This window comes from Prunus persica, chromosome G7 (assembly GCF_000346465.2).
Source record: "Prunus persica cultivar Lovell chromosome G7, Prunus_persica_NCBIv2, whole genome shotgun sequence".
In the NCBI taxonomy this organism is placed as follows: Eukaryota; Viridiplantae; Streptophyta; class Magnoliopsida; order Rosales; family Rosaceae; genus Prunus; species Prunus persica.
In genome coordinates, this window is record NC_034015.1 from 17207309 (window position 1) to 17232296 (window position 24988).

At 38.4% G+C, this 24988-nt stretch overlaps 6 protein-coding genes across 7 annotated transcripts; 2 read left to right on the top strand and 4 right to left on the bottom strand.

The window, feature by feature from the left end:
- Positions 232–3196, bottom strand: LOC18769369 (calmodulin-lysine N-methyltransferase). 2 transcript variants are annotated; one of them, XM_020568495.1, is made up of 7 exons: positions 3040–3196; positions 2793–2949; positions 2454–2533; positions 2295–2355; positions 2087–2202; positions 1447–1579; positions 232–936 (listed from the first exon to the last, which is right to left on the bottom strand). In XM_020568495.1, the coding sequence occupies exons 1-7, from the start codon at positions 3116–3118 to the stop codon at positions 657–659; spliced, it is 906 nt and encodes a 301-aa protein (XP_020424084.1). In that variant the 5' UTR covers positions 3119–3196; the 3' UTR covers positions 232–656. The 2 variants fall into 2 exon arrangements, with proteins under 2 accessions (XP_020424084.1, XP_007202362.1); XM_007202300.2 differs by having other exon boundaries at positions 2793–2952.
- LOC18769433 (protein NUCLEAR FUSION DEFECTIVE 4) lies at positions 3284–5833 on the bottom strand. Its single transcript, XM_007203636.2, has 3 exons — positions 5449–5833; positions 4390–5243; positions 3284–4174 (listed from the first exon to the last, which is right to left on the bottom strand). Exons 1-3 carry the CDS (start codon positions 5776–5778, stop codon positions 3715–3717), a joined length of 1644 nt encoding a protein of 547 aa, XP_007203698.1. The 5' UTR covers positions 5779–5833; the 3' UTR covers positions 3284–3714.
- Positions 7036–11018, bottom strand: LOC18770730 (oligopeptide transporter 7). Its single transcript, XM_007204033.2, has 6 exons — positions 10783–11018; positions 10096–10687; positions 8870–9439; positions 8415–8670; positions 7934–8116; positions 7036–7794 (listed from the first exon to the last, which is right to left on the bottom strand). The coding sequence occupies exons 1-6, from the start codon at positions 10814–10816 to the stop codon at positions 7213–7215; spliced, it is 2217 nt and encodes a 738-aa protein (XP_007204095.2). The 5' UTR covers positions 10817–11018; the 3' UTR covers positions 7036–7212.
- Positions 11297–14251, bottom strand: LOC18771121 (ribosomal RNA small subunit methyltransferase F). The gene is made up of 9 exons (XM_020567675.1): positions 14060–14251; positions 13791–13935; positions 13599–13689; positions 13041–13238; positions 12689–12918; positions 12375–12506; positions 11947–12014; positions 11793–11854; positions 11297–11641 (listed from the first exon to the last, which is right to left on the bottom strand). The coding sequence occupies exons 1-9, from the start codon at positions 14173–14175 to the stop codon at positions 11508–11510; spliced, it is 1176 nt and encodes a 391-aa protein (XP_020423264.1). The 5' UTR covers positions 14176–14251; the 3' UTR covers positions 11297–11507.
- LOC18769909 (receptor homology region, transmembrane domain- and RING domain-containing protein 1) lies at positions 14376–19657 on the top strand. Its single transcript, XM_020569018.1, has 12 exons — positions 14376–14454; positions 14587–14732; positions 14956–15186; positions 15347–15742; positions 16309–16406; positions 16676–16700; positions 17305–17312; positions 18296–18507; positions 18664–18743; positions 18859–18929; positions 19003–19056; positions 19221–19657. The coding sequence occupies exons 2-12, from the start codon at positions 14612–14614 to the stop codon at positions 19356–19358; spliced, it is 1434 nt and encodes a 477-aa protein (XP_020424607.1). The 5' UTR covers positions 14376–14454; positions 14587–14611; the 3' UTR covers positions 19359–19657.
- Positions 20543–24890, top strand: LOC18769674 (MLO-like protein 4). Its single transcript, XM_020567727.1, has 15 exons — positions 20543–20973; positions 21085–21142; positions 21246–21469; positions 21662–21778; positions 21869–21929; positions 22031–22137; positions 22625–22699; positions 23010–23095; positions 23231–23280; positions 23376–23416; positions 23522–23692; positions 23787–23822; positions 23940–24007; positions 24147–24207; positions 24277–24890. The coding sequence occupies exons 1-15, from the start codon at positions 20854–20856 to the stop codon at positions 24667–24669; spliced, it is 1668 nt and encodes a 555-aa protein (XP_020423316.1). The 5' UTR covers positions 20543–20853; the 3' UTR covers positions 24670–24890.

A 24988-nucleotide genomic window follows, 5' to 3' on the forward strand; every position in this document is an offset into this window, starting at 1 on the left:
TGCAGTGACATCCAACTTCAAAGCAAACAACTTATCTCCCACGCCAATATGTTAGTTTAATTGATCCAAAGAGTATTGCTTTTGACATTGTTCAGCAGCGTCCTCTGTTGTCCGTGTATTTGTTTACTCATGGACGGCTGTATTTAAAAGCTAAATATGTGACTTGATGCTCAAATAAAGCTAAGGAATCTTCAGACAAAAGTATAAAACTTTCAATGCACCCTCCTAGATCATGCTAAAAGGGAAATCAATCATTAATATATTGTATCAATTAAAAAAGGTCTCTCATTCTTGCATTACAATTGGTAAACTATAAATCTGCTAAGACCTATAGACTTAAAAAGGAAATCACAAATACAATAAACCAAAAAGGGTAATGCCATTCTTTCGCTTCCATTGGTAAACTAAAAAACAGGGAGGATCTACACAATGATATGGAAGGACTATGCAGTTGAAGTGACTATGGATCTGGATCCACATATTGTGGAGGAAGTAGTACCGAATTCAGGCAGTACGCTGCAATTCCTATTTCCTTACAATAATTAGTACACTCAAACAGACTACAGCACAGCTCAGCCAGCAAAATTTGATTCTGCCAGTGACGAATCTATATTGCCTGAAATATGTGCAGCTGACGAAGGAATATGAGTGCAAGTTCACACTGTAATTCTGATCAATAAGGGATAGCAGTGATCTTTTTGGTAGCTGGGCCAGGAAACAGCACCATTCATGAACTCCGTATGATGCTTCCAAATTTCTGCATCATAATTCTCTTTTAGGCTGAAGCGCAAATCATTTTCTTTGATTTTCTCTAGAAACTTGTCCAATGAGTCGCCCCTTTTAGGACTTAAAAATATAGCTTCCGAGGGCTGAACTTTTCCCAACAGGAACTTGACAATTTGAGCAAGTCCATTGTGGAATTCCTTGAAGAAAGTGCTGTGAATATGCCATATCGAGTTAATGAATATAACAAAAAATAAAGCATAAATATTTGAAACCATTTAGCGTGCAATCATGTGTGTTCATGCATTATGTTACATACTCGGTACAAATGCCTGTTGTCAGCAAGTGAACAAAACCAAGATGTTAGATTTCCCCAGGTCAACCAAAATTGCAATCAACAAAAGTTTTCCTCACCAATAAACTCCCAAACTCATCAAAAATATCAATTGAATATAAAGAAAGAGGAATCCACCATATCCATTTGAGAATATAAAGTGGTCTACAAAAAAAGGCTGGGCCTATCCAGACAACCACCATGGCATCAACTAAGTCCAAATTCCATGTCTTTATGATAGAAAGATGAAATCATTGGGGTCCATACCACTTGCCACATGCTTTGTGGTAACTAAGGCATAATCCCTCCCTTCTTTTAATGGAAAAGGAAAATGCACAGATTGTTCAAATGGAAACTTAAAAGCAAACTTAAAAGCAAAAGGAACATACCAGTCACTGGCAACAATGAGATCAAAAGTGCTAGAGATATTTGAAATTTCGTTCTGATTCCAATGCAACATCATAGACTTCACTCTTGTACCACCAAATGCTTTTGAGTTGGCGTCAATATTATGCTGAATATCTAAACATTAAGGAATCTGGACATCACAGGTTATGATTCACCAAATGATAAATTGGCTTTGAATCAATAATAGAAACAAGTAGATATTTCCAAATTCACTTAAGAGAAGGGAAAAAAACTCTATTAGTAATGGACGGTTCCTTGACGAGATAACACAAAGACAGAACAAAACATGAAAGGACTTGTGGGTTTGCAAAGATCCCAAGCCAGAACCATGTTCATAGGGCACAAGAAACCCTCCAAATCAATCCTAGGCAAGCATTAAAACTTGAGCAGAGCTTAACAGCCTCCTTTCATAAAAGATGCAGCTAGAGAATACAAAAAATCTTAAACCTTCTCTTGTAAGGGAAATGGAAAAGGACCAATCCCAAAGCTGCTTCAGGTATGCATCTTTCAGAGCAAAATTTCTGAAAAATCATCAGATAAGATAAGCTAACTTGTTTAATGTTTCTCATATAACTAGCATTCCCATCCTTATTAACCTTTAGCACGATACAATTAGGATACAATCAACTACTTGAGGATTTCCATCTGAAATTACAACTTCTGATGCCTCAGTGACTGCTGCAATAACTAAACCAGCTAAGCCATAGCCTGATCCAAGCTCAATTACTCTCTTAGACCTAGAGAGTAGAAATCAAATGCAAAGAAATCATATAGAAGCAAAATGCACACTGAAAGCTGTATCAGAAGGTAGCAAACAACCCATAACAACCTGAACATGTCTGCGTGTGACAAGCAAAAGTACGCAAGAACCTCTTCTGATGGCCACTGACCTGTACAAAACCATGAACAAGATACATGAAGCCAAACGTTTGTTCAGAATCCCAGAACCAGTAAGATGCGTAGCCAATTTGTATAAATAGGAACTTACAAACAAGCCCAGTGTTGTCAATATTGTACTTATTACAAATCTCAAAGTCACTGAGTTCAGCATGGTCAACCATTCTTTGACTGCGCCAAAAACAAACATTCCACCAATCACATAAAAGATATCTATAACAATGTATCAAGAAGAAGAACCTTTAATAACAATATTATATATCAGCTCATTGTGCCATGTTTCAGATGCCCCACGTAGAGAAAATAAAACAACTTGGACAGTACCCTTATACGAGCTCTTGGGTTTTGCAAGCTTAGTTTGAGCATGAGAAATTGAAATGAAAGATTCAATTTTGATGAGCTTTTCAAAAATACAAAATTCAAAGCTCACGTTAGGTAAAGCTTGGGAGCAGAGTCAATGGGCAAGGTGTAGCAGACGGTAACATCGCTCGAGTGAGATGGGTCGTCAACGAGATGGCATGGTAACAAGTTGAAGCCCTGCTTCGTCTTCCTCGTAATTCGCTTAATGCCGATTTCAGATTGCTCATCTGCTACAGTTCACAAACTATTCAAATTCAACAACAAATTCAGACTGTATTTGATCATAGAGAGAGACAGATTGAGGAAGAGGAAGGCACCGTTTGGTTTGCGAAGAATAGCTTGACGAAGAATTTTCCATCTGAGAGACGAAGCCTTGCCACTTGTTCCAGTTTCCATTGTTCCGCCTTGCCACTCTTTGCGCTCTCTCTCCGTCTTCGGGGATCTACTTCAGTCTCTTCACTTTAGATGGTTGGTACGGAAACAAATGGTGCGCATTATTTCGCGGGCGTTACGGTGTCGTTTTAGTTGGCTAGTGATTGGGCCCTCGGCTTGTTTTATTTGTTAAAGCCCATCTACCAGCCCACGTTCAGTGGCTAGCTTGTCATTTTTGTGCATTCACAATCAAAATCACACACGTGTATGAACGAATAATCATAACAATTGAGAAATACTTATTCGGAAAAAGAGAAAAGAAAAAAAAAAACAGAAAAAGGAGTTGAGAAAGTAGGTGCTTAAGAAATAGATTATGATTTTGATGAGGCGTGAGTTCGATTTCATGCCGATGTTAGAGAATGACAATTTGTAACTAATTAGTAATTGATCTAATGATATTTCTCATTCACAATGTTACCCGACATCATAAATTTGACTGTTCTTACCTACTCCAAATAAAAAAGAAAAAATATGAAAATTTGTACAATTAATTAGCATTTGCAAAAACAAATCATTCACAACACCGTGAACAAGGAGAGAACGCAAGCAGCAAGATTAAACTATGCGGTCGCAGTGTGGTTTTTGCTCTCATAAATCTTGGCATAAACATTCTTTGTTCTAAATGCCAACAGCACATCCAGTGCAAGCCCAAGCATGCAAGCAATTGCCATGATCACAAACACAAGCATGTAACAGTGGGGCCCAACACAGGTGGTCCCACCGCCGCTGGTGCTAGTGGCTTGAGCATCATATAGAAGACCAGCAAGTAAGCCAGAGAAGAGGAAGGAGCCCAAGGGAAGGTTGAGGATGAGAATGTTGTACAAAAGTCCGTAGTATTTGAGACCAAATAGCTCTGAGGCAACTGGAACTGTTATGGTGAGAAGCACCCCATAGCCCATGCCCACCAAAATTGAACCAATGTAGAAAGATCCAGGCAAGGCTGAAGCCATGGCTATGAACCCAAGTGCCATCAGAACCTCAGCGGCTGCATTCCAAAGAGGCCTAGGGGTGCCACATTTCCTGCCGAAAAAAAAAAAGATCAATATATGGTTAGCAACATTTGGAACCCTAGTTTCGTATGCTATTCTTTAACCTGTCTACATGAGTGAGGAAAAAAGTGTTTAGTATTGAGTATCAATCTACAATATTAAGTAGATTAATAGTAAGTGTAAGTGATAATGTATCAGATATTATAAATTGATAATAAGTGACACGAGAAATTAGAAAGAACATACCCAATGTAATATTCCGAGGCCAGGCCAGAGACTATGCGGCCAAAGAACCCCCAAATGCTAGTAAGCGATACGAAAATGGAGACATCATGGTAGCCAAGTGCCAGCCCCATCTGTGCCATATTGTTCATGACACACATTCCAGTGCCAACGCCACAAAGAAATGAGAAAAACAGTATCCAAAAATCAAACGTTTGTACCATTTCAATAATGGTATGGTCCTCCCCAATCAATGGCTGTCGCTTTCCTACAACATCTCTCAAATTAATGCCTTCATTTGAGTTCTGTATCTCTGGTGGCTTCTCAATTGGCCCTCCTATTTTAGCAAGCAATGGTTCCTTAATTTGATGTTCTATATCATCATTATGGCAACTGGGTTCGGTGCCGCTGGGTGTGTAGAGAAAAGTGTACAAAGGTACACCCAAGGGCATAGCTAGAAGGACAGCAAGGCCTATGACAAATGCCAAAGAGAGAACATGACCATGAGTTCCAGTGATGTCAAATGCCAAGAGATAGACAGCTACAGCAATGGCAATGACATCAAAGGCATGGAAGAACTCTGCTTCTTGTTTCTGCTCTGATGGCATAGAAGCCGGTTCGGTTTCCTTGAGGAACAGGACAGCAGTGAAGCAAACAATGGCAGGGACTATAGCAAGCATAAGAAGAAATTTGGAGGGGTTGGAGGAGAATAGAGCAGTGCATAAGTCTGTGAAGATTGCTGTGCTTAACCCTACATACCCTTTAAGGATGCCTGAAACCGGACCGCGGTTTTTTGCAAAATTTCTCATGCAGGTCACTAGCACTGCTGTGTTCATCCAGGTTGTGCTGTTGCCTCCTATGCACATAAATATGCACATCTACATCCAGAACAGAAAATGATTTCAATTATCAAGAACCCGAAAACAAAGAAGAAAAAAAGCATGTAATTAACTTTCGGATTCTCCATTTTAACCACACATTCAAACAAGAATTTGCTTTAAGCGTCCTAATTACTAGTGTGACAACATAACGTGACAAATTGTGCGATAAGACAACATTATAGAAATGTGTGTTTTGGTATACCTGCCAGTATGGAAGAGGACTGATTCTCTGGCTAACAACCAGCCATTGAATTCCATATCCTATGAGCCCTTCCACTGCTCCAAAAATGAGAATAATGGAGGTCGGCCAACGATCCGAAGCCAGGCCAGATAAGAGCCCGAAGGCCTTGCCAACATCTTTAGCCACAGATAAGTTGTTAAGCTGAAGCTGGGTAAGTGCCATGAGAGATTTTAGAGCATGAGAATAGTTGGAAAATGTGTAATTGTTGCCGCTGATTGCTTGAACCCAAATGGCAGTTACAAATCCCAGCCATTTCCCAGCAGGGGATGTGAGAAATTGCCAAGGAAACATGATGACTCAAAGAAAATATTCAAAGGCAAAAAGTAGATCAGAATTCAGAACTTGATATGTTTGTTTGCTCAAGTTTTGTCCGAGCTTTTTGGTTCTGCTTGACCAAGTTATTTATAAGTTTGTTTTGCCTTCATTAATGCGGATAATGCTTAAATTAACAAATCTGTTTTGGTTTAGTCCATGGTTTTACAATTCGGTGACGGGTTAATGTTGATTAAACAGAATAATGAAACAAAACCATTGCCTAAACATGGTGAACCCCCCGGATCAGAGAGCCTGTTTTCGAAATTGGCATGTACCCCAAATGACAGAAAAATAAAAAACAACATGAGCTAGATTGTATAATATCAAAATTAAATGAATTGATATTTAATATTAGGCAAAAAGTCACTTATGGTTCTTGTGGTTTACCACTTTTTCCAATAAGGTCCCTGTGGTTTCAATTTCGTCACTTTTGTCCCCGTGGTTTCAATTTGATGCAATTTAAGGACAATTCCCAATTTCTAAAACTTATTGAGGGGCATTTCAGTCCAAACTTGCAGCCCCTACCCAACCACCGCCAGTAGCCCTCCAAAAACTCATCCCTGTTGTAAACATTGACAATCCCATTGTCTAAACCAGCAACAAACAATGCTCATTGGAGATGTACTAAGAGAGGTACAATTATACAACCTTCATTAATTATTTTTTTTGAGATTATGTTGAATTACTTAATCAGAAACTATCAAAGCTTGTGACACTGGCACAAGGTGCAGTAAGAGCTGCAATTGATGATGTTGTTGTAATCTTAGGCTACTTTTATGAAGCTTACAAAAGACCGAAGCAGACTTGCTCTAGCTACTTTGTTTTTCTTTTTTGGCTGGAGATTACCTTCATCCCTTACGAAGAAATGAGATGAATTATGATTATAATTGTGAGTTTTTCTTTGGGTTCAGAAAAAAAAAAATGTATTTCCATTGTGTAATCCTAAGACTCGCTTGATTATGATTTTGTTAGTTGATGTTTATGTATAGATGGCCATAATTTTATCAACAAAAATTCAAATGGAGCATTGTTTGTTGTTGGTTTACAATAGAGATAAGTTTTTGGAGGGACTGCTGGGTGGTTGAGGAGGTGATGCAGGTTTGGACCGAAATGCCCCTCAATAAGTTTCAGAAATTGGGAATTGTTCTTAAATTGGTTCAAATTAAAACCACAGGGACAAAAGTGACGAAATTGAAACCACGGGGACTTTAGTGGTAAAAATGGTAAACCACATGAACCTAAAATGACTTTTTACCTTAATATTAATGATCAATAAGAAATCTCCAATGAAGTTATTCTATAAATGAATTACTATTCTATCCTAAGCGAAGAATTATACATATCAATACATTCAAATCAAACAACACACAAATTTTCTCCTAGTATTGGGCAGGTTTTAACCGCTACACCTCATGGTGTTGAGGAAGAAGCCAAGGGACAACCATCTGGGCTACTTCCCCACCACTTAAAGCTAACATGTTCCATCCCCAGACACAAGTACAAAATTACGGCCATGAAAGCTAATCCAGCATCTAGAGCTCCGGATAGAACATAGTTGTGGCGGCTCCACAAGCCACGATAATACCTGTAAGCAATAAAGCCCGAGGCGAATCCAATGAGAACCCAGCTGGTGAAGTTGACAGCAGTTGCCGGAGGCATGTTAACTGTTGCTCCTAAGAGCACAGGCATGGTGATAAGTTTAATCCAATGTTTTCTTGGGAAGGCCTTGTGTGCAAGCCAAACTAGGACAGGAGCTATAGCCCCAGCTAAGAAAAACCAGTTGATGGCAGAATAATGGCCAAGATCCCCGAAGATTCTTCGAGGCCCAACAAGACCCCAAATAACAGAAGCATCATAGAAGACATGATCACCGGGGCAAGTCCATGGACTGTCTGCTGGTAGTAACGCCCTGTCGCATATGTCTGGGATTGTGTTCATAAGCCACCATGCAGTTCCTAAATGGACGAATGCTGCTATAATAGTACCAACTACCTGAAAACAAATTGTTCCTGAATTATTACGGGACCATGTTTCATCCATCAATCAATGGACCAGAAACTTGATGAAACTTCACAAAGTTATTTTTTGGGTCTTAAAGTGCCCAAAGTTAATTTTCAGGAAGCTAGCTAACCTGTGCCATGAACATTGCTCTTGGAGGAATCTTCATGTAGTGCCCAAGCTTGAAGTCTTCCAGAAAAGCGATCCCCTGCTTCATGCTTATGTATCCATAAACTTTAAAGCATACGTTAGCAACTGGATATCCTGGATACAGATACCCGATAATGTACTCTGTGATCACATTCAACGCTGGTTTCTGTTCACCAATGAAAAGATTGTTCATGAGCAATAACAATGCAAAACTAGGTACAAGCATGGGGTACCAGAATTAAACAGAACATGTTAAACTTTTAAGGGGCACAGTTGGAATTTGAACCCTATTCGGGGCTCCAGGGAGTCCCCATAGGGCCAAAGCATGTCAGCTTCATAAATTTAACCACAGGCTGAATATGAGATTCCATGTTCAGCTACATTTGCTGATGGTGAGTGGATAATAAAGAACATCCCACGTGAACGCAAAAATGCAGAATATGAGAAAGAGCGTGATACTCCACCTGATTTGTTGTGGCAGCAATGACTCCAATAGGAAGAGTGAAAAACAAGGCTAGACCACAAGCAAGCAAGACCCCCCACCATTTCAATTGAAGTTGATCGTTGTAATAATGGCATGTAAACATGGTCGCCACTATGTTAGCCACCAGGATGCACATGAACCACCATCCTGGAACTTGCTTATATTTTCTCATGAGCTTCGTGTGCACATCCATCTTCTTCTCGCGGATGGCAGACGTGCTTAGCTGCCAGATGTCTCTGCAAGCTTGAAAAATTAAGGCCCGATAACAAAATATAGAGCAATATATAAGCTAGTTCACCTTACATTATATTTAAATCTATATATATATATATATATATATATATATATATAAGCAAGGGATGTCCATTGGACAAAACTGAAAAGACAACATTATAATGTTTAAGGCAACAGCTTAACCTGGAGAGTGCGGCTTACCTCCCATTGAAAAGGAGAACATGAACAATAGTGGCAGTAAGGCAGGCAAAATTGACACCATAGTACATAGCAAAGAAGGTGCTGATATGGAGAGCGCCCTCTCGCCCATATGCATCAATGTCAAGGCGGAAGTTGGGGTCTATTATAGCTGATATGTTGTAGCTCTGGCCAGTAGATGTGAACAGACCATCCGAGACTATGGGAAAAGTTTTGGCATTATATAAATTGAGCCAATAAGCCACAGGAGTTATGACATACAACACGAGGAAAAAACCAGCAGTAATGTTGGCCGTAGCAAACCATGGACTGGCGAGCGGGCTCCCAAGATAAGAGGATATACTGGACCAATCAAGCCCGATTGCGCCAATGCCGAGACCATGCAGCCCTGAACCTAGCTGATGAGCAAGGATGGAAGTAGGGAATATCCAGCAAATCCAGGAAAGGGAAGTCAACATTGGGAAGAGGTAGCCTGGAAGGACGTAGTAAGCAAAGCTGCAAGTGAAAGCAATGAGGAAGAACTGGTTCCTTGTTAGCCCACCCTTTGGCCTCTTCTCTTTCTCATGCAGTGCCCTGTCCACTCACAAATACATAACATGCACACAGTTTAGATGAAACAGTCGTTACTTTCCCCAACATTCTTGTTCATAATTAACATTTGTATCAGTGACAACATTACTCTACAAAAAAGACCAGTAGAAAAACTTAATTGAGCAGTTCTAGGGAGCCCAGATTTTTTGACCAACTAATATTAGAGTCACCAATTCTTATCCTAAGTTTTTACACCCAATTGACAAATGACAAAGTATTTTGCTTGTTCATAATATTTGAGCCTATTTGAGAACTTATTTATTTATAATAAGGACTGTAAATACATGTCACATCATATAATGATACAGTGATGATCGGATGAACTCATTAATATATCTAAGCTTTGTAGTATTTTTACTTCCAAATATTGAGAGATATCCCAAGTTCAATTCTTCCCTACTTATAAATTACAAAAAGTATAGATTATTTTGACCGGTAATTTAATGGGCTCAAAACGGATCCTATGCACAAGGCTTCTATAATTCTCAGGCCCAGACCCATGGCTAGGTCCACAGATAGTATAGGGAGCACCTGCTTTAGTTAGACCATTGAATAGTCAACGAACGTGCACAAAACGATAACTAAATGTCCACTAACAGAACAACACGTGGCAAAATGAAGCAAAGAAAGGACGTCACCTGAATAGTGAAACCTGAACGAGGTTTTGAGGCCACCACATAGCGGCGGGCTCAACCAAGTAACGGCGGAACAACCCGGCCCAGCCGAATCCGAGCACCTGGGTAGTCAAAACGACAAGCAGCGCAACAAAAAACGACAGGTTCTTCTTGTAAAAAAGCTTTACAGTGCTCACTATATGAATGGCGTAGACGTTGCCAGCCCCGGAGTTGGCGAAGATGGTGATGAGCACGTGCTCCTTGACATTGAAGGGGCCCGGGTTGAGCGTGAATTCCCATTTTTGCCCCTTGAAGAAAACGCGTTTCGTAATCAGCGATGCCATGAGGTGGCCGAGCGGGACCACCGCGATCTGAGCCGAGATCGAGGTGAGGGAGAGAGGCTCCCGGCGGTACCAGAAGAACTGGTTGAGGAATGAAAGTAGAACGCACGCGAGGGCTCCAAGCGTCCAAGTCCGGAAAGTGACGGTCGGGAGAGAGGGATCGTCGGTGACCGGAACCGTGAGGGCGACTTGCTCGATCGGAGAGTTCTCGTCGCCAGAAAAGTCCTCCGGCATGGGCGGCCGTGAAGCGGAGCCATCGGTCTTGTTGCTGTGAACTGTAAAGCAGTTTTTAGTTAGAAAAATGGAGGGAAAATTAGTTAGGAGATAGATAAATGGAAGCGAAAAAGAAAAATGTGAAGTTAGTTGTTACTAAGAGGAGATGAGATTTCGTGTTCGCTAGTCATCTTGTTGCTTTCTCCAGGCGTCGATCATGGCCTGTTTGTGCCTGCCTGGTGTCTAATTAATTAAATTAAAATTCTGAGTTGAAAATCGGCTAGTATTTGTTTAAGTTAGACAATTTAATCAAGATATGTCATTGGTGACTGTTGGAAGTTTGGAGGTTTGCTAATAATTCAAATGGTTGTTATGTCGTCACTGAATCTGTACTGATTTCAGGCGACATGCATTTCAGATTCAGGCTTTACAAACGCACGTGCGATTATTGGGAAAAATCCAATTTCAAGTTTAGAAAATTATTTGAACGAGAATCCGATTTAGTTTTGCACAAACCAACAGTCTAAAGATGGATATTTTGGAATCCTTTAAACGTGGTCGCGTCTATTGGCATCTCAAATTGAATTTCCAAGGCTAACCAGTAACCCATTTTAGTTTTCATGTAGCAGACGTAAGTTAGGCTAGTTTGATAGGGCAATGAATCCGCTGTCTTGAATTCAAGTTCGAATTCCCTCAAATAAATTGGATTATTGTTTAAACTATTGCTTGTATCATTAAAAGAAAATAAAAAGAGTAAATGAGGTACAACTATATTCCATCACAAAAATAACACCCAAAGCGCCATCAAAGATGTCTAACCCCCCATGCCACTTGACATTGACATGGACTATTACTCGGGCTCTTTGAACATCTAAAACCAGATTAAATGGCCAATTTTGAGAACTTTGCAACAAAAAGTCCACTAGTTTTTGAAGTCAAGGGATCAAAGCGCAGGGTATTTGGTAGTTGTCCGCTCTTGCTTGGCCAATTTTCAACACCATCTATCGCCTGCAACTCTGCGGAACATGAAGGCTTCAATGAGTCAACAGGTAAAATGAGAAGTCATTGTATATAGTTCCTAAGTTTGTAACTACACTAACATAAGCTGCAGGCTGTAAAATACTTGAAACCATCGCTGATAACATCACAAAGCACAAAAGACTTTACCAGCAAACGGATTTTCCTCAAGAAACTGCTTTACAATGTCTTCATTCTGAGCAACTGTCAAGCTAATCAATAGGAAAAGTAAAATTAGCGATATAGGCAGATACCCTTTATGTGTAAGTTACCAAAAGTTCAAGGAACAGCCAACGAAAAGCACCTGCAAGTGCTATAAACAAGAAGTCCCCCAGCTTTTAGCAATCTAAAACCATTGGTTAGGAGCTTTAACTGCAAGCAAAAGACACATATTATCATCACTTTACCAAGCACGCACGCCAGTCAAACGGGACATGAATAAGAAAGCAAGAATTCTGCCACGAAATGCATATGAGAAAAATTACATTAGCAGATTAGGATATCTATAGGACGTAAAACTTTCAAACTTCTATCTTCTTCAGTACTCTTACTAAGAGTATTAGCTTTAGCTTCTAACTTGTTACATAGGATGTAAACTGAATTATTTAGTCTTACACAATCTATGAGAAAATGTAAGAAACTCCATTGGATGGATATGTAATTGTTGTTTCCTCCGACATAAGCAAAGTAGCATAGTTGACAAGTACATTTAAGCGAAATTAAATCAGATACCTGAAGCACAGTGAGGCTATCACTTCTCTCTGCATCCAATACACGTCGTTGAAGAGTTTCCCATCCCCAATGTTCAAACTTTTGGACATGTTTAATTGATCCATCATGAGTGCACTCTGCATCCACTAGGACCTGAAATAAGATAGCCAGCTTAGAAAAATCCAACCAACCTTGAAAAGATGTTAAACTACAAAGAGGTAACATAACTGATATTTAAAAGGTGTTATTACTTGTCAAAAAAAGTAGGGAAATAGAAAAACATGAAGGAGATGTGAAAACGCAGGTTAAAACAAAGAATCAAAATCCAGTTTCACCTTGTCATAGCCACAGCTCAAAAGCTCGCTGTCACGAAATGTTTGGTACAATTCACTTTTATTCCGTCCAACCACACCAGAGTGGCGACCATAATAAATGAGCTCTGGAAGTTGATTTCCTGAATGCACAGCACCACTTTTTCTTACCCTAGCTGCTTTTTTCCTTTCTTTCCATGGTCTCCGAGATGTCCACTCCTTGAATGTCACATTTTCTTCCAAAGCAGATTCACCTGCATAATTCTAGATAGAATGATAACATATTAAAAACAGCATAAGCTTGCAAACTGCACTCTGAAGGATTTCACAGTATCACATATGAAGCTTCTGGTATATGTGGATTCAGATCAGTTACATGATTTTGGATCAGAATGAATTCTCATGGGCATGAGGGAAAAGGTTGTCCCATCAGCAACAAATAGTCGGCAGCGATTGCCCAATGCATATTTCTGCAACATTGTCCTACAAGCCGCTAAACGATGGCTTGAAACATCAACACCAGTTACAGAACCAGAATCACCAAGAATGTCCAACATCAGACAAAGCTTAGCACCTGGATATAAATTATACACGTTAAAAGTGAGCCTTCAGAAATAAAAATCATCAGTGTAACTGAATCATATAAACTCTCACACGAATGCTGTAAATTACATCTTCCTTTGTCTGGCTATTTTATAAATTCCAAACCTTTCAAGTTTAAATTTCTAAAATTAAGTGTTCTTGCAATTTTGCAGCCACTCCTATAGTTCATGTTTTAAAATTTAAGAGCATAATTAGTTAAGCATAACAACACAAAAATTAGTCGCCTTTTCTCAACATATATTGCTAAACTGATGCAAAAAATTTGATAAACTTACACACTTATACACATTAAAGTTTACTCATTGCATACAGAAACCAGAAACTAACTTACCAGGAGCAGCACAAAGATCAAGAACATGATCTCCAGCTGAGATATTCAATGCTGAAACAGCAGCTCCAGACGCCGCATCGATTCCATACATCTAAAACATAAAAACAAACGCAAAAGTAAAACATTGCAATTAGAATTTGGGATTTCTTGCTTAAAAATTAAAGAAAGCAACTGCTTGATCTTTTCGCACACCTTCCCTTCTCTGTATGCATTTGAGTTTGCGATTTGAACGTCGGGAGGAAGCGCATAAAAGCCAGGCAGCCAACCCACTTTTTCAAGCTTGCACTTGATTTCACCTTCAATTTCTTCAATTTGAGCTTCGCAACCAGGCTTTAACCTTTCGGTTACACCAAAAACAGAGCAGCAAAAACCCAAAGGAAAAAAACCCATCAAAATCGAACTCTTCAATAACAAAAGCACAATCAAAAACAGAAAAATAAGTACAAATTCAGAGAGAGCACCTTATGTAACGAGGGGTCGAATTGCTCTCGGCATAAATGGAAGGGTCTAAACCATTTGCTTTCAGAAAATCGAGGAAGCCGTCTGGCAACGCTGCGTTCGAAGCTTCTTCTTCCATGAAACTCGCAGGCTCAAGCTTTTCTCAGGGACTTCAACTGAAATCAATCCAAGAGTTTAAAAAACGAAGCTTTTTTTACTTTGACGGCTAGGCTAATGGTTACTGATAAAAAGACCGCGCTTTATTTAGGTTAACCGAAACGGCACCGTCTGGCTCAACAATACAGAATATAAAAAAATACAAGTAACAAATAGTGAAATGCTGTCGAGAAGTTGACACTGCAATTCCTCATTTGCGTGGGGTTTTCAGTCTCAGTATTCTTAAAACCTCACTGTATCGGTATGTTTATTTTCTGCTTTCAAATTTTCGGTTTATTCGAATTGTTGATCGCTGATTTGTTAAATTTCACAGAAATTCAAGCGTCTAAACCCAATAAACTTGTTTGTTTGTTTTTGTGATTTTGTGTTTTAGGTAATTGGAGCTGTGAAAGAGAAAGATGAGGCAAGCTTTTCTGGGATTATGTTTGCTTGTTTTTGCTCACCTTGTCCAACTAACCTCAGCTATTGTCGTTCTCAAACCATTTGCCAGGGAGTTCTCGGACCTTCCCGCCAAATTTGGTAACTTTCCATCTTTAGCCATTTGCTTGCTCAGAAAATGTAGGAAAAGTAATCTGATTTTCCTTTTTTTCTTTCTTGGGTTGAAGTCAGCTTTAGATTTTATAATACAAATTTCTACTTTTTCGGTTGTTTTATTAAATACTTTTGCTAAGCATTGAGATCTGAACACATTATTCTTTTTTTTCTCTCTTTCTATTTTTGCTCTTGATTTTTCGTTTAATAGCTATTGCTGTCAATAGCTCTGGTATATGTGGAGCTTTGCTTATATCAGACCCTTTGGACGCCTGCTCATCTCTACGCAATGGACTTCGACCAAACGAAACTGATAAAACAAGGTTTGCTTTGATAGTTAGAGGTGAATGTGCTTTCAAGGATAAAGTCCAAAATGCTCAAAATGCCGGATTTCGTGGTGCTATTGTTTATGACGATAGAGATAAAGGCAAATTGGTCTACAGTGAGTCGCCATGTCCCTTCAAATTTTTGTCACGTGCTTTCAAATTTTTTGTATTGGAATCCGTATATCATTTCGTACATGTTACCCTTTGCCTTCTATGAAATGTGGATAAATGTTTAACTGTTACAAATTTATAATGATTGTTGTCCTCTATTTGCAGTGATGATAGAGAGTGCAAATGTTACAATTCATGCTGTATTTGTTTCGAAAGCATCGGGTGAAGTGTTAAAGGAGCATGCTCTAGGGGAAGAAGGGGAATGCTGCATCTTCCCATTTCAAAATGAAACAGCTTGGACGGTTCTAGCTATATCTTTTATCTCATTTCTTGTCATATTGGGTATACTTATAATAGCCATCTTTGGTCCGAGACACTGGCTCTATTCTCAAGGAAGAAACCAGCTTCCTAAAAGTGTGGATACCAAGATTGTGGAAGCTCTACCTTGCTTCACATTTAGTTCCACTGGTTTGGGTGAATGCCACAGTGAAGAAACTTGTGCCATCTGCCTTGAGAATTACAAAGATGAGGAAATTCTTAAAGTTCTTCCCTGCCAACATGGTAAGTTTTGAGATGTTAATGTTGATATCCCTGGAATTTTTCATCATTGTTGTAGTATCAGTCTCATCAAGCCGCAAAGCTGTTGACAGTGTGGTGTATGTTTGCGTCTGCATATTAGGAAAGTCCCATAAGATAACAGCTTACCTTGATGTGTCATGATATCTCAGAAGACTTCCACCTGTTCATAAATTACATTGTAGAAGAACTTGAGGTATTATAATATGCTTTTGCACATTGTGGACATGTGCAACTGTAATTCTCGTGACAAATATTACAGTATTGCGTTGCGTCCAATCTAAGAAGAAAGAACTCAAAGAAGCAGCTATTCTATTTCTCCCCATGTCCAATTAAAAGTACAGATAACTAGAAGTATTATCTTAATGGTTTGATTGTTCAAATGTTGTCAAATTCTAATGTTGGTTATAGGGTTAGGGACATGCCTATCATCATAGTAGGTAATTGACTTTGACCTTACTCAAAGGGTGGATCGTAGTTGGCATTTACTTCCTCACCTTCTCAATCAAAATTTGTATATTTCTGTTAATAAACCTGGGAACTACGTGCAGAATTTCATTCAAGCTGTGTGGATTCATGGCTGACAAAATGGGGGACATTCTGCCCCGTGTGCAAGCATGATATGAGAACCAAAATTGTGAATCCCGAGGTAAGAGAATTTGGTCCATCCTTACTATCTAGTGTTTGATGGCTGAATCTTCTTTAGTTTCTTGAATAGTTCAGGCTGCGGAGTTTCTATTATTATTGAAATTGCAGTCCTTAGTTTGATATTTGGCTAATTTAGTAGTAATTTTCTTTGGTGAGGAAAGACATCCTGGTCTATGGGTTTGAGGATAAGTTATTAACCTATGTATGGTTTTTATTGGCCAATACCTGATGTGGTTTATTTACTGAAGTTTGGTTATTTTCTTCTTGCAGATCAAAAGAAGGACCTGGTTGTACAGTTAGTGAATGGAAAATATGACCTGTCAAGGTATGGAGATTAATTGTCTTGAATTTTGAATGTAGTTTTCCCTCAAAAGTGAAATCATTTTACAAATCTATATCATTTTAAAGTATAAAAGTGAAAGAAATTATTTGGATTTTCAAATACTTGCTAGTCTGAATCCTCCCCAAGGTTGTTCTGTCTTTAACAGCATTGTTACATCCAACCTTGTTTTATCCTTGTCAGGGTTCCCTCCCATTTATTGTGGATGTCTATATGAACTCCACTCGAATGTGTTTCATTGCATGGATTGAAGAGACGTCTAGATGATATTTGTCTGCATTTTTATGAACGTATCAATAAAGTTTGCTGTTCAAAATTTCCGTGAAAACTTGTCCAATGCAACACGAATGTAAAGGTCATCGGTGCTCTATCCTATGCAAAATCCTTGATGTGATCTACAAGCTGGCCAACGGGGACAAAGTTTTGTGCCCCTGTATATTGTCTGAAGCTCGAGTGTAGTTTTGCCCCAGCCACTGCCAAAGCAGCAAGGGAACCCATTGCTAACAGCACAGCTCTTGAATGGTTTGCACACTAGGATTTGCACTGTTGTATATTTTAGGTCTAAATGTATCTAGTATGTTAGTCGGCTTCGATTCAATACAAGCATGTGGTCCAAGAGTTTGGTTACGACAATAATTTCGACATATGAGCAATTTGCCCTATCAAGAGATGCGTTAGTAGATTTGGTTGTGGCTTCCACAAAGGCCAAATCCATTGTTAAAGTGCTGCAAATAAAGTGAAAAATAGACTATTGGTCGGACCATTGGTTGTGGCTTTCACATATTAAATCCATTGTTATTCTAGACTAAATAAATTCTAAGATTAATGATCCTGAATCCATCCACATTGCTCTGGCTATATAATATCTAGCATCACTAATTTAATTAGCATTGTCCTCGTTCAAATGAGTGTGTTCCCTACTTGATTCGCTCCAAAGCTCTCTTCATCTATCATATAAAGATGATGCGAATTGTGTAAAATTTCATTAGATCCCCAATAATGTCACTTCATATCTGTATATGTCACTTCAATTTTGTATCTCAGTTATATCATGCGAATTGTGTGGTGGCAAATTGCAAAATTGGAATCAGAATAAATCAAAATTGGAATGAGAATAAATCTTCACAATCACAAGTCTCTAAGTAAAACAGCAGGTAAAAAAATTCCATGATATAACTGAGATACAAAATTGCCACCACACACTTCACAGTCTACGAATAAATGGATGCTAAAAAAGTATTCGATTTTGTTTTCCTTCACATCAAAGTTGGGTTCTCACCCTTAGGTTAGGTGGCAGTGGCACGACGTTATGTGGCCCCAGATGACTGGAACCGTACGTAGTTTTAGCTCCATATATATAAGGCACTCTTCCCCACAGAAAATGAACCACTAAACCAGTCGACACAAACAGCTACACCAGCAGTAATCCTCAGCCCACGTTTTCTAGCCTCCTTCGGCTAGTTTTCCAGGCTAGCAAACAGCTAACCGATCTTAGAAACCAAGCTGCTCTATATATACCACCAACTTTTCTTCATGGGTTCTATTGAAAGGTGACTTTTTTCAGTCTAAATCTTCAGCAAATTACTTTCTTGGAGTTCCTTTTTGCACATTCTGATATGGGTCTTTCTTGGTTTGGGTTGTCTTGTGGGTTTGTTGCTCTGTTTCCCCTGTTATTTTGTAGCTCGGGATCAGAGGTCGTCACCATTGATGTTCAAGCTGCCAAGGATCTGCTCAAGTCTGGCTATGGTTATGTGGATGTCAGGTAAAGGGCTCTCTTTTCCGGAAAGAATATATATATATATATATATATTCTCAAATTAATGAACTTTATGAGAGACTGAGAGTTGTTTCGAACTTCCAATTGGGTTTCTTTTTCATTAAAAGGAAATATTAGTTGAGTTAATGTTGTTTGTGATAGGACGGTGGAGGAGTACAAGAAAGGGCATGTGGATGCAGAGAAGATTTTAAACATTCCTTACCTGTTCAATACACCTGAAGGTGGCTGTAACTTCTATTAGTTGATTAGCTTCTTCCTTTGTTTTTTTTTTACTAAGTTTCAATTTCTGTGTTTACTTTGAAATTGATGAAATTTCATTGTGGTTTTGGCCTTCAGGGAGGGTAAAAAATCCCCAATTTTTGCAGGAGGTTTCATCTGCTTGCAACAAAGAGGACCTTCTTGTTGTGGTAAGCTAGTAGCTTTTGGAGCAAACTACATCAATTTCTTCTGGTGTCTGACTGTGAGATTATATATTTACAGGGTTGTCAAAGTGGGGTCAGATCTCTTTCTGCAACTACTGATCTTCTGACTGCTGTAAGTACACTTGTATTTCACCCAAATTTATAAGTTCTTGCACTTTTTAATGCCATGTTGAAGAAAGTAATCAAAATTCAAAACAGCCTATAAATATTTAGCTATGGTCATTTATGTTCTTTCCTTTTCCACAAATTTTTAGAAGCTTGTAAATGAAATGACAGGGTTTCAAGCATGCGAACAACATGGGAGGAGGCTATCATGCTTGGGTAGAGCATCATTTCCCTGTTACTAAGCCAGAAGATGCTGGCAAAAACAATCAAGAAGTTGACCAACGAAAGAAGGCAGAAGATGAGCTCTAATTTTTTACATAGCAATATCTTCTCTTCTATAGTTAAGAAAATCTGAACGGGAACTTAATAAATACGTCCAGGTGTAGCGAGAGTAATCATCTACAAATAAAACATAATATAAAGCATCTCCCATGGAGGAAATCGGAGCTTTACCCCAAATATCAAAGTGCACAAGGTCAAAGGGAGCGGAAGTAGATGTTCTATGTATATAATAGTATATGCTTTGATTAGAAATCAAATTATGTACCTTGATGAACGTGTAAACTGAATTTATCATAAAGAAGGGGAATTATGTCAGGGGAATTATGTCATTGTTATGATTACTTAAATTTTACTCCTAGCCAACGGGGTCTAGTCCAGTAAAAAAGGGCCTTGACTTGCAGATTAGAGGTTTCAGGTTCGAACCTCCATGGCATCATAGTTGTGTGTGTATGTGAGAAATCCTCCTTTCCTATAATTTAGACTATCGTTTATACTGAAATTTGTTTTAACCCTATTGCAAACGAGGTCTAGTCCGATCCGGTGCACTCAAGTCTCAACCCACTTAGGCACTTAGAACAGAATCAATAGAAAACAGTCCTAAAGACCTCTCAGTACAACAATATCAGCCTTATTTACATTAAATTGCACAAAGGCTATATGCAACATGAATTCAAACTCAACCAACCAACATTACCACATAGATCAGAAAACAAATACAAAGCAGTTTCAGATTTTTTTTTAATTAAGTAAAAACTGATTATAAAGCACATCTTGCATCAAAATTGAAATTCATTTCGCGTATATATTCCATCGATCACAATAGTTGAACTTTAAAAAAAATTTAAAAACTACTTATGGTTCTAAATAAGCAATGCCAAACGGGTAATAGTTTCATTCATTATCCAACCACACTGCCTCTTTGACTTCAATTATAGGATTCATGACATCGCCTTCCATAACAATAAACAGACTGCTCAACCACCATGGTTGTTAACTAATTATGGTCCCAAATTTGTCATAACAAGTCTCCTTCATTTATTTTATTTATATAAATAAATGTGACATCTTAATATATTTATATAAATAAATGTGACATCTTAATATATTTATATAAATAAATGTGACATCTTAATCAATTTATATAAATAAATGCGCTATACGAAACGGTCAGCATGAAAGACAGAGACACGTTCAAATTCCCAGAGATGCTGCTGGTCAAAAGACAACTGCAAAACATGCACATTGAGATGTCAGTTTGGTGGGACCGATTTTAGGGTCATCGTGCTGAAGGGGTCTGTGACTTTGTGACATCCATGCATGTTTCTTAAATTTTTCTGATGGTACAGTCTCAGTTTTAGGCACAGAGAAGCCCTACAAACCCAGCAACCCAGCACCTACTTGGAGCCATTAATGGCCTACACTGAGCTAGCTCTACCTTAGAATCAACCATTGTAACCACTAGTCAAAAGGAAAATCAGAAGCAGAACTTGTCCCGGGCTTCTGTGTTTTTTGTATCAGAGAAATGGAGGAGAGGGAAGGAAGATCCTTGGCTGAAACCCCAACATGGACAGTTGCTTCTGTAATCACTTTCATGGTTGTTTTTGGGTTCTTTTTCAATGGATCTTTGGAACGGTTTGGAAAGGTACACATTACAATTAGCAGTTTCTTCAATTTGATCTTCAAATCTTCATTGTTTGATATTGTTTTGGTGTTTATTATCTTTCCTCTTATCTTATGCATCTTCTTTTGGTAGTGGTTGGATAAGACTAAAAGGAAGTCTCTATTTGCTGCTTTGGATAAGATCAAAGAAGGTAATTAATTAAGGGATTGGGTTTCTGGAGATGTGTGTTTCTGCTTCATTTGTTCTTTTGTTCAGAGGATTTCATTTTTTCGTCTTTGATATTCTTCAAGCAGAGCTCATGCTTTTTGGGGTTATGTCATTGTTGATGGGTCACTGGATTTTTATTGTGGCCAAGATTTGTGTTAAATCATCGATCTTGAGCAGCAAATTCTTTCCATGTGCATTGGAGAGTGACTTACATCCAGTTGAACACGTACTCGTTTCAAGTTCAAATTATTTGAATAAGTCGGTTTCGAAGATGCAGGTGAAGGCTGGTTCTCATGACTTTTGTCCTGAGGTTAGTTTTGCTTGCTCATGTTTAGAGATCAGATGTTAGCTATTATTGATGCATATGCCAATAATAAAACTTGATTGTCTAATACAAATTTCCGTTCCTTTGGAAATTTTGATGATAGAAGTATGATTCTGTCACATATGACAACAATCGCTTGTTAGTCTGTGTGATTAACAAAGACTATATGTTAATCAGGGTCATGAATCCTTTGCTTCTAAAGAAAGTCTCGAACAGCTTCATCGTTTGATTTTTGTGCTTGGTGTCACTCATGTTTCTTACAGCTTTGTTGCAATTGTCCTGGCCATGATCAAGGTAAATATATTTTGTCACCAATCGAAGTTCTCTAATGCTCTGTGGTGTCCAATGTACAAAAAACTAAGTTCCTGTTCTAACTTCAAGCAGATTTATAGCTGGAGAGTGTGGGAAAATGAAGCCAAAGCTTTGGCAATTCACGCCTTACAAGGTGCAAAATTGTTGGTATGAGTCACTCATGAGTGACTTTAGATGCCTTAGAAGTTGTAGATGTCATGCATGCCTTATCATTTTTAAATTTTCTGTATCCAGATACCCCACTAGCTAAACCAAGTATTCAGAGAATAAGGAGATTGTCTACTTTCATTTTCCATCATGCATCCCATCCATGGAGCCAGCACAGAGCTCTTGTTTGGCTGGTATTCTCACTTCCTTTTTATTTTATTTTATTTTATTTGGCCATAATTGTATGCTCGAAATCTAAATTATGTACTTCCAGTATTTCTTAAACAGATTCCAGCATAATTTAGTCACATCTGATTCAGAGCAATAAGCCAATGTAGAACTTGAACTTCTTCTGGTTAGAGACCTGCTAAAATAAATTTTGTGCTTCTTCTTGTATTGATTTATGAGGAGAACTAAAGTTACAGAAAGAAAGGGAAGATAAGAGGGCCAGAGGTTGCATATTGGATGCTATCTATGCTACAATATTGCTGAAATGAAAACTACCCAGCCCTTCATTTAGACTTAAGACATTCAAATCAATTGATGTCATTCTGTTCAGCTTCTTACAAAATTTGCTGGCCCTATGTTTGCTGCACTTTCTTAGCACTTTTATCTCTCAGAGTTGCTTTATCTGCTGTAATGGTTTTATTTACCGTCAACTTTGTTCACCCCAATTTGCAGCTTTGTTTCACCCGCCAGTTCTGGAGTTCTATAAACCGGTCTGATTACATGGCCTTGCGATTTGGCTTCATCACTGTATGTTTCTTCTAGTACCTCTTTTTTTTTTTTTTTTTTCTCTTTGTACGTTTTAACTTTTCAAGGAGATCTGAGATCTACTATTTATTTTTCTTTCCGGAGTCCGATTATAGTAGAAAAGTTGGCTTTACTGTGACATCTGGATTCTAAGTTTTGTATGATTAGATATGTTCGCAAAAAGTAAGTCATATTAGGTTCTTATTTGTTTCCATCTTATTTAGTCATTCACAGTGCAAAAGAATGTGGCAGTAAAGATCATGGGACTAGCTTTGCATTGCTGACTCTGCTGTGTTTCCCCTCCTTAATGTAGACTCATCAACTTCCTTTGTCATATGATTTCCACAATTATATGATTCGGAGCATGGAGGAAGAATTTCGAGATATTGTTGGCATCAGGTATTACGTTACGTGTAATAAGTTGATTTCTATGATGAACCTCTCTAGTTTATTCCTGTCATTAGAGGCTTTAGTGAACTTTTGGATTGCTTTTACATTATTAACATTGTTATATTATTTGGGATGCTTTTGCAGTGTACCTCTCTGGATATACACCATATGTTGCACTATTCTAGACTTTCATGGTAATTTTCTGTTAGTGCCAAAATTTTAATTTTATGCAGTGAAAATTCCTGGAAAAGTTAATCTTACAGCATCAATTGTTGTTTCTACCATTCAGGAAGCCACATTTACTTTTGGCTTTCCTTCCTTCCAGCCATAGTAAGCCATCCATGTTCTCCATCTCCTTGAGCTTCTCCAAGTTCATCATCTTTCGAAGTCACACTCACACTACATAATTAAATTATTTCTTGACTTGCACATCAGTTGATCCTGCTTATCGGGACGAAACTGCATCGAGTGGTGGTAAATTTGGCTGTTGAAATCACGGAAGAAAGTCCATATATGGAAAATCAACAGTTTAAGCTAAGAGATGAGCTCTTTTGGTTTAAGAAGCCCTGGCTTCTTTTACGTTTAATACAACTAATATCCTTCCAGGTGAGAATCACTAACACTAACACTAACAATCCATTTTGTACTTTAAATTCTGATTTTCAACTGTCCTTATCTTTTACTGGCATTTGTTTTTCAGAATGCCCTTGAGATGGCAACTTTTATCTGGTCTCTGGTATGGACCTCATGACTTGTTCAGAAAGAAATCGATGCCTGCATAAAAGATTAGCTACCTCATTTTGTAAATAGGCAACTTTTGTTATGATGCTTGTTTCAACTTTTTTGTTTTCAGTGGGAAATTAAGGAACCTTCATGCTTCATGGACAACAATACTTTCCTTGTGATTCGCTTGACATTTGGGTATTTACCGTACATTGTTGGCTTATTCTCTAGCAACTTAAGTTTGTCGGGTCTATTGGCTATCTAACATTCACGTCAAGAATGCGATTCAAAGATATAAAATCTGATGACTTTATTTTTATTTTTTATATCATTGCAGGGTTGTCACCCAATTCTGGTGTAGCTTCATTACATTTCCACTCTATGTCATCATCACACAGGTCTGGCTTCTTAATTTTCATCTCTCTTTAATCCCTTTCTTTGTCTCTAATTGTTTTCTGTGGCTGCAGATGGGAGCGAGGTTCAAGAAATCTGTAGTTTCCGAAAATGTGAGAAACTCACTATCTGTATGGAAAAGGAGAGTGAAGGCCAAACAAAGCACTTCATCTAGTACTGCTGCACTCTTGAGAACCTCAACATCCTCAGATTCTATAGTGGATGAAATGCACAAAATCGATAGCTTTTCGTCAAACTCTTCGGAGAGAAGCTCCTTCAAGAAACAAAATACATCTTTCCGGCATCTGCAGGGCAATGTGATGCAGGGTGAAGATGAGAAGTTCGAATTTCCGCTGTGTGTTGGTCCAGTTTATGACAGTTACAGTGATGACAAGAAGGTTGATTACCATAGTGACGATCATGATAGTAGTGATGTAAAAGATGAATTGTGTCTCCTTCCTTCATAAGCTTTTCTTGGAGCATATATCACTAGAGACTAGATTGTATACACTTTTGAGCTTAGTTATCTTCATTTAAGGACTATTTTATATGATACATATGGTTAGTAAGTTTAGAAGATTAGAAGATGTTCTTTTAAGTAAGATTAGAAGATGTCGAATACCAAATGCATAAGCATACCCATAATTAAAGGTCTCGATGCAATTAGTAGTGAATCATTCACTTTTAATTTGTAGCTTATTGTGGTACTTTTCACATGTGAGTTTATGCCTACCCATACTCAGATCCATGGCTTGTATACAACCCCGACATGTACCTACTCCACTA

Excerpts from the sequence above, each read along its gene's own strand:
- LOC18769369 (XM_007202300.2), bottom strand. The coding sequence starts at position 3,118 with ATGGAAACTGGAACAAGTGGCAAGGCTTCGTCTCTCAGATGGAAAATT. Across the intron at positions 2,953-3,039 it reads TATTCTTCGCAAACCAAACG|CAGATGAGCAATCTGAAATC; the intron begins GTGCCTTCCTCT and ends TGTGAACTGTAG. Across the intron at positions 1,580-2,086 it reads AAATCCTCAAGTAGTTGATT|ATATTCAGCATAATATTGAC; the intron begins GTATCCTAATTG and ends CTTAATGTTTAG.
- LOC18769433 (XM_007203636.2), bottom strand. The coding sequence starts at position 5,778 with ATGTTTCCTTGGCAATTTCTCACATCCCCTGCTGGGAAATGGCTGGGA. Across the intron at positions 5,244-5,448 it reads GTCCTCTTCCATACTGGCAG|ATGTGCATATTTATGTGCAT; the intron begins GTATACCAAAAC and ends TTCTGGATGTAG. Across the intron at positions 4,175-4,389 it reads GCCTCGGAATATTACATTGG|GAAATGTGGCACCCCTAGGC; the intron begins GTATGTTCTTTC and ends TTTTTTCGGCAG.
- LOC18770730 (XM_007204033.2), bottom strand. The coding sequence starts at position 10,816 with ATGACTAGCGAACACGAAATCTCATCTCCTCTTA. Across the intron at positions 8,117-8,414 it reads TTGCTGCCACAACAAATCAG|AAACCAGCGTTGAATGTGAT; the intron begins GTGGAGTATCAC and ends ATTGGTGAACAG. Across the intron at positions 7,795-7,933 it reads GAGCAATGTTCATGGCACAG|GTAGTTGGTACTATTATAGC; the intron begins GTTAGCTAGCTT and ends ATTTGTTTTCAG.
- LOC18771121 (XM_020567675.1), bottom strand. The coding sequence starts at position 14,175 with ATGGAAGAAGAAGCTTCGAACGCAGCGTTGCCAGACGGCTTCCTCGAT. Across the intron at positions 12,507-12,688 it reads TGAGCTGTGGCTATGACAAG|GTCCTAGTGGATGCAGAGTG; the intron begins GTGAAACTGGAT and ends ATCTTATTTCAG. Across the intron at positions 12,015-12,374 it reads ATAGCCTCACTGTGCTTCAG|TTAAAGCTCCTAACCAATGG; the intron begins GTATCTGATTTA and ends TTTTGCTTGCAG.
- LOC18769909 (XM_020569018.1), top strand. The coding sequence starts at position 14,612 with ATGAGGCAAGCTTTTCTGGGATTATGTTTGCTTGTTTTTGCTCACCTT. Across the intron at positions 14,733-14,955 it reads GGACCTTCCCGCCAAATTTG|CTATTGCTGTCAATAGCTCT; the intron begins GTAACTTTCCAT and ends TTCGTTTAATAG. Across the intron at positions 19,057-19,220 it reads CTACTGATCTTCTGACTGCT|GGTTTCAAGCATGCGAACAA; the intron begins GTAAGTACACTT and ends ATGAAATGACAG.
- LOC18769674 (XM_020567727.1), top strand. The coding sequence starts at position 20,854 with ATGGAGGAGAGGGAAGGAAGATCCTTGGCTGAAACCCCAACATGGACA. Across the intron at positions 22,700-23,009 it reads TGCGATTTGGCTTCATCACT|ACTCATCAACTTCCTTTGTC; the intron begins GTATGTTTCTTC and ends TCCTTAATGTAG. Across the intron at positions 23,281-23,375 it reads CACTATTCTAGACTTTCATG|GAAGCCACATTTACTTTTGG; the intron begins GTAATTTTCTGT and ends TCTACCATTCAG.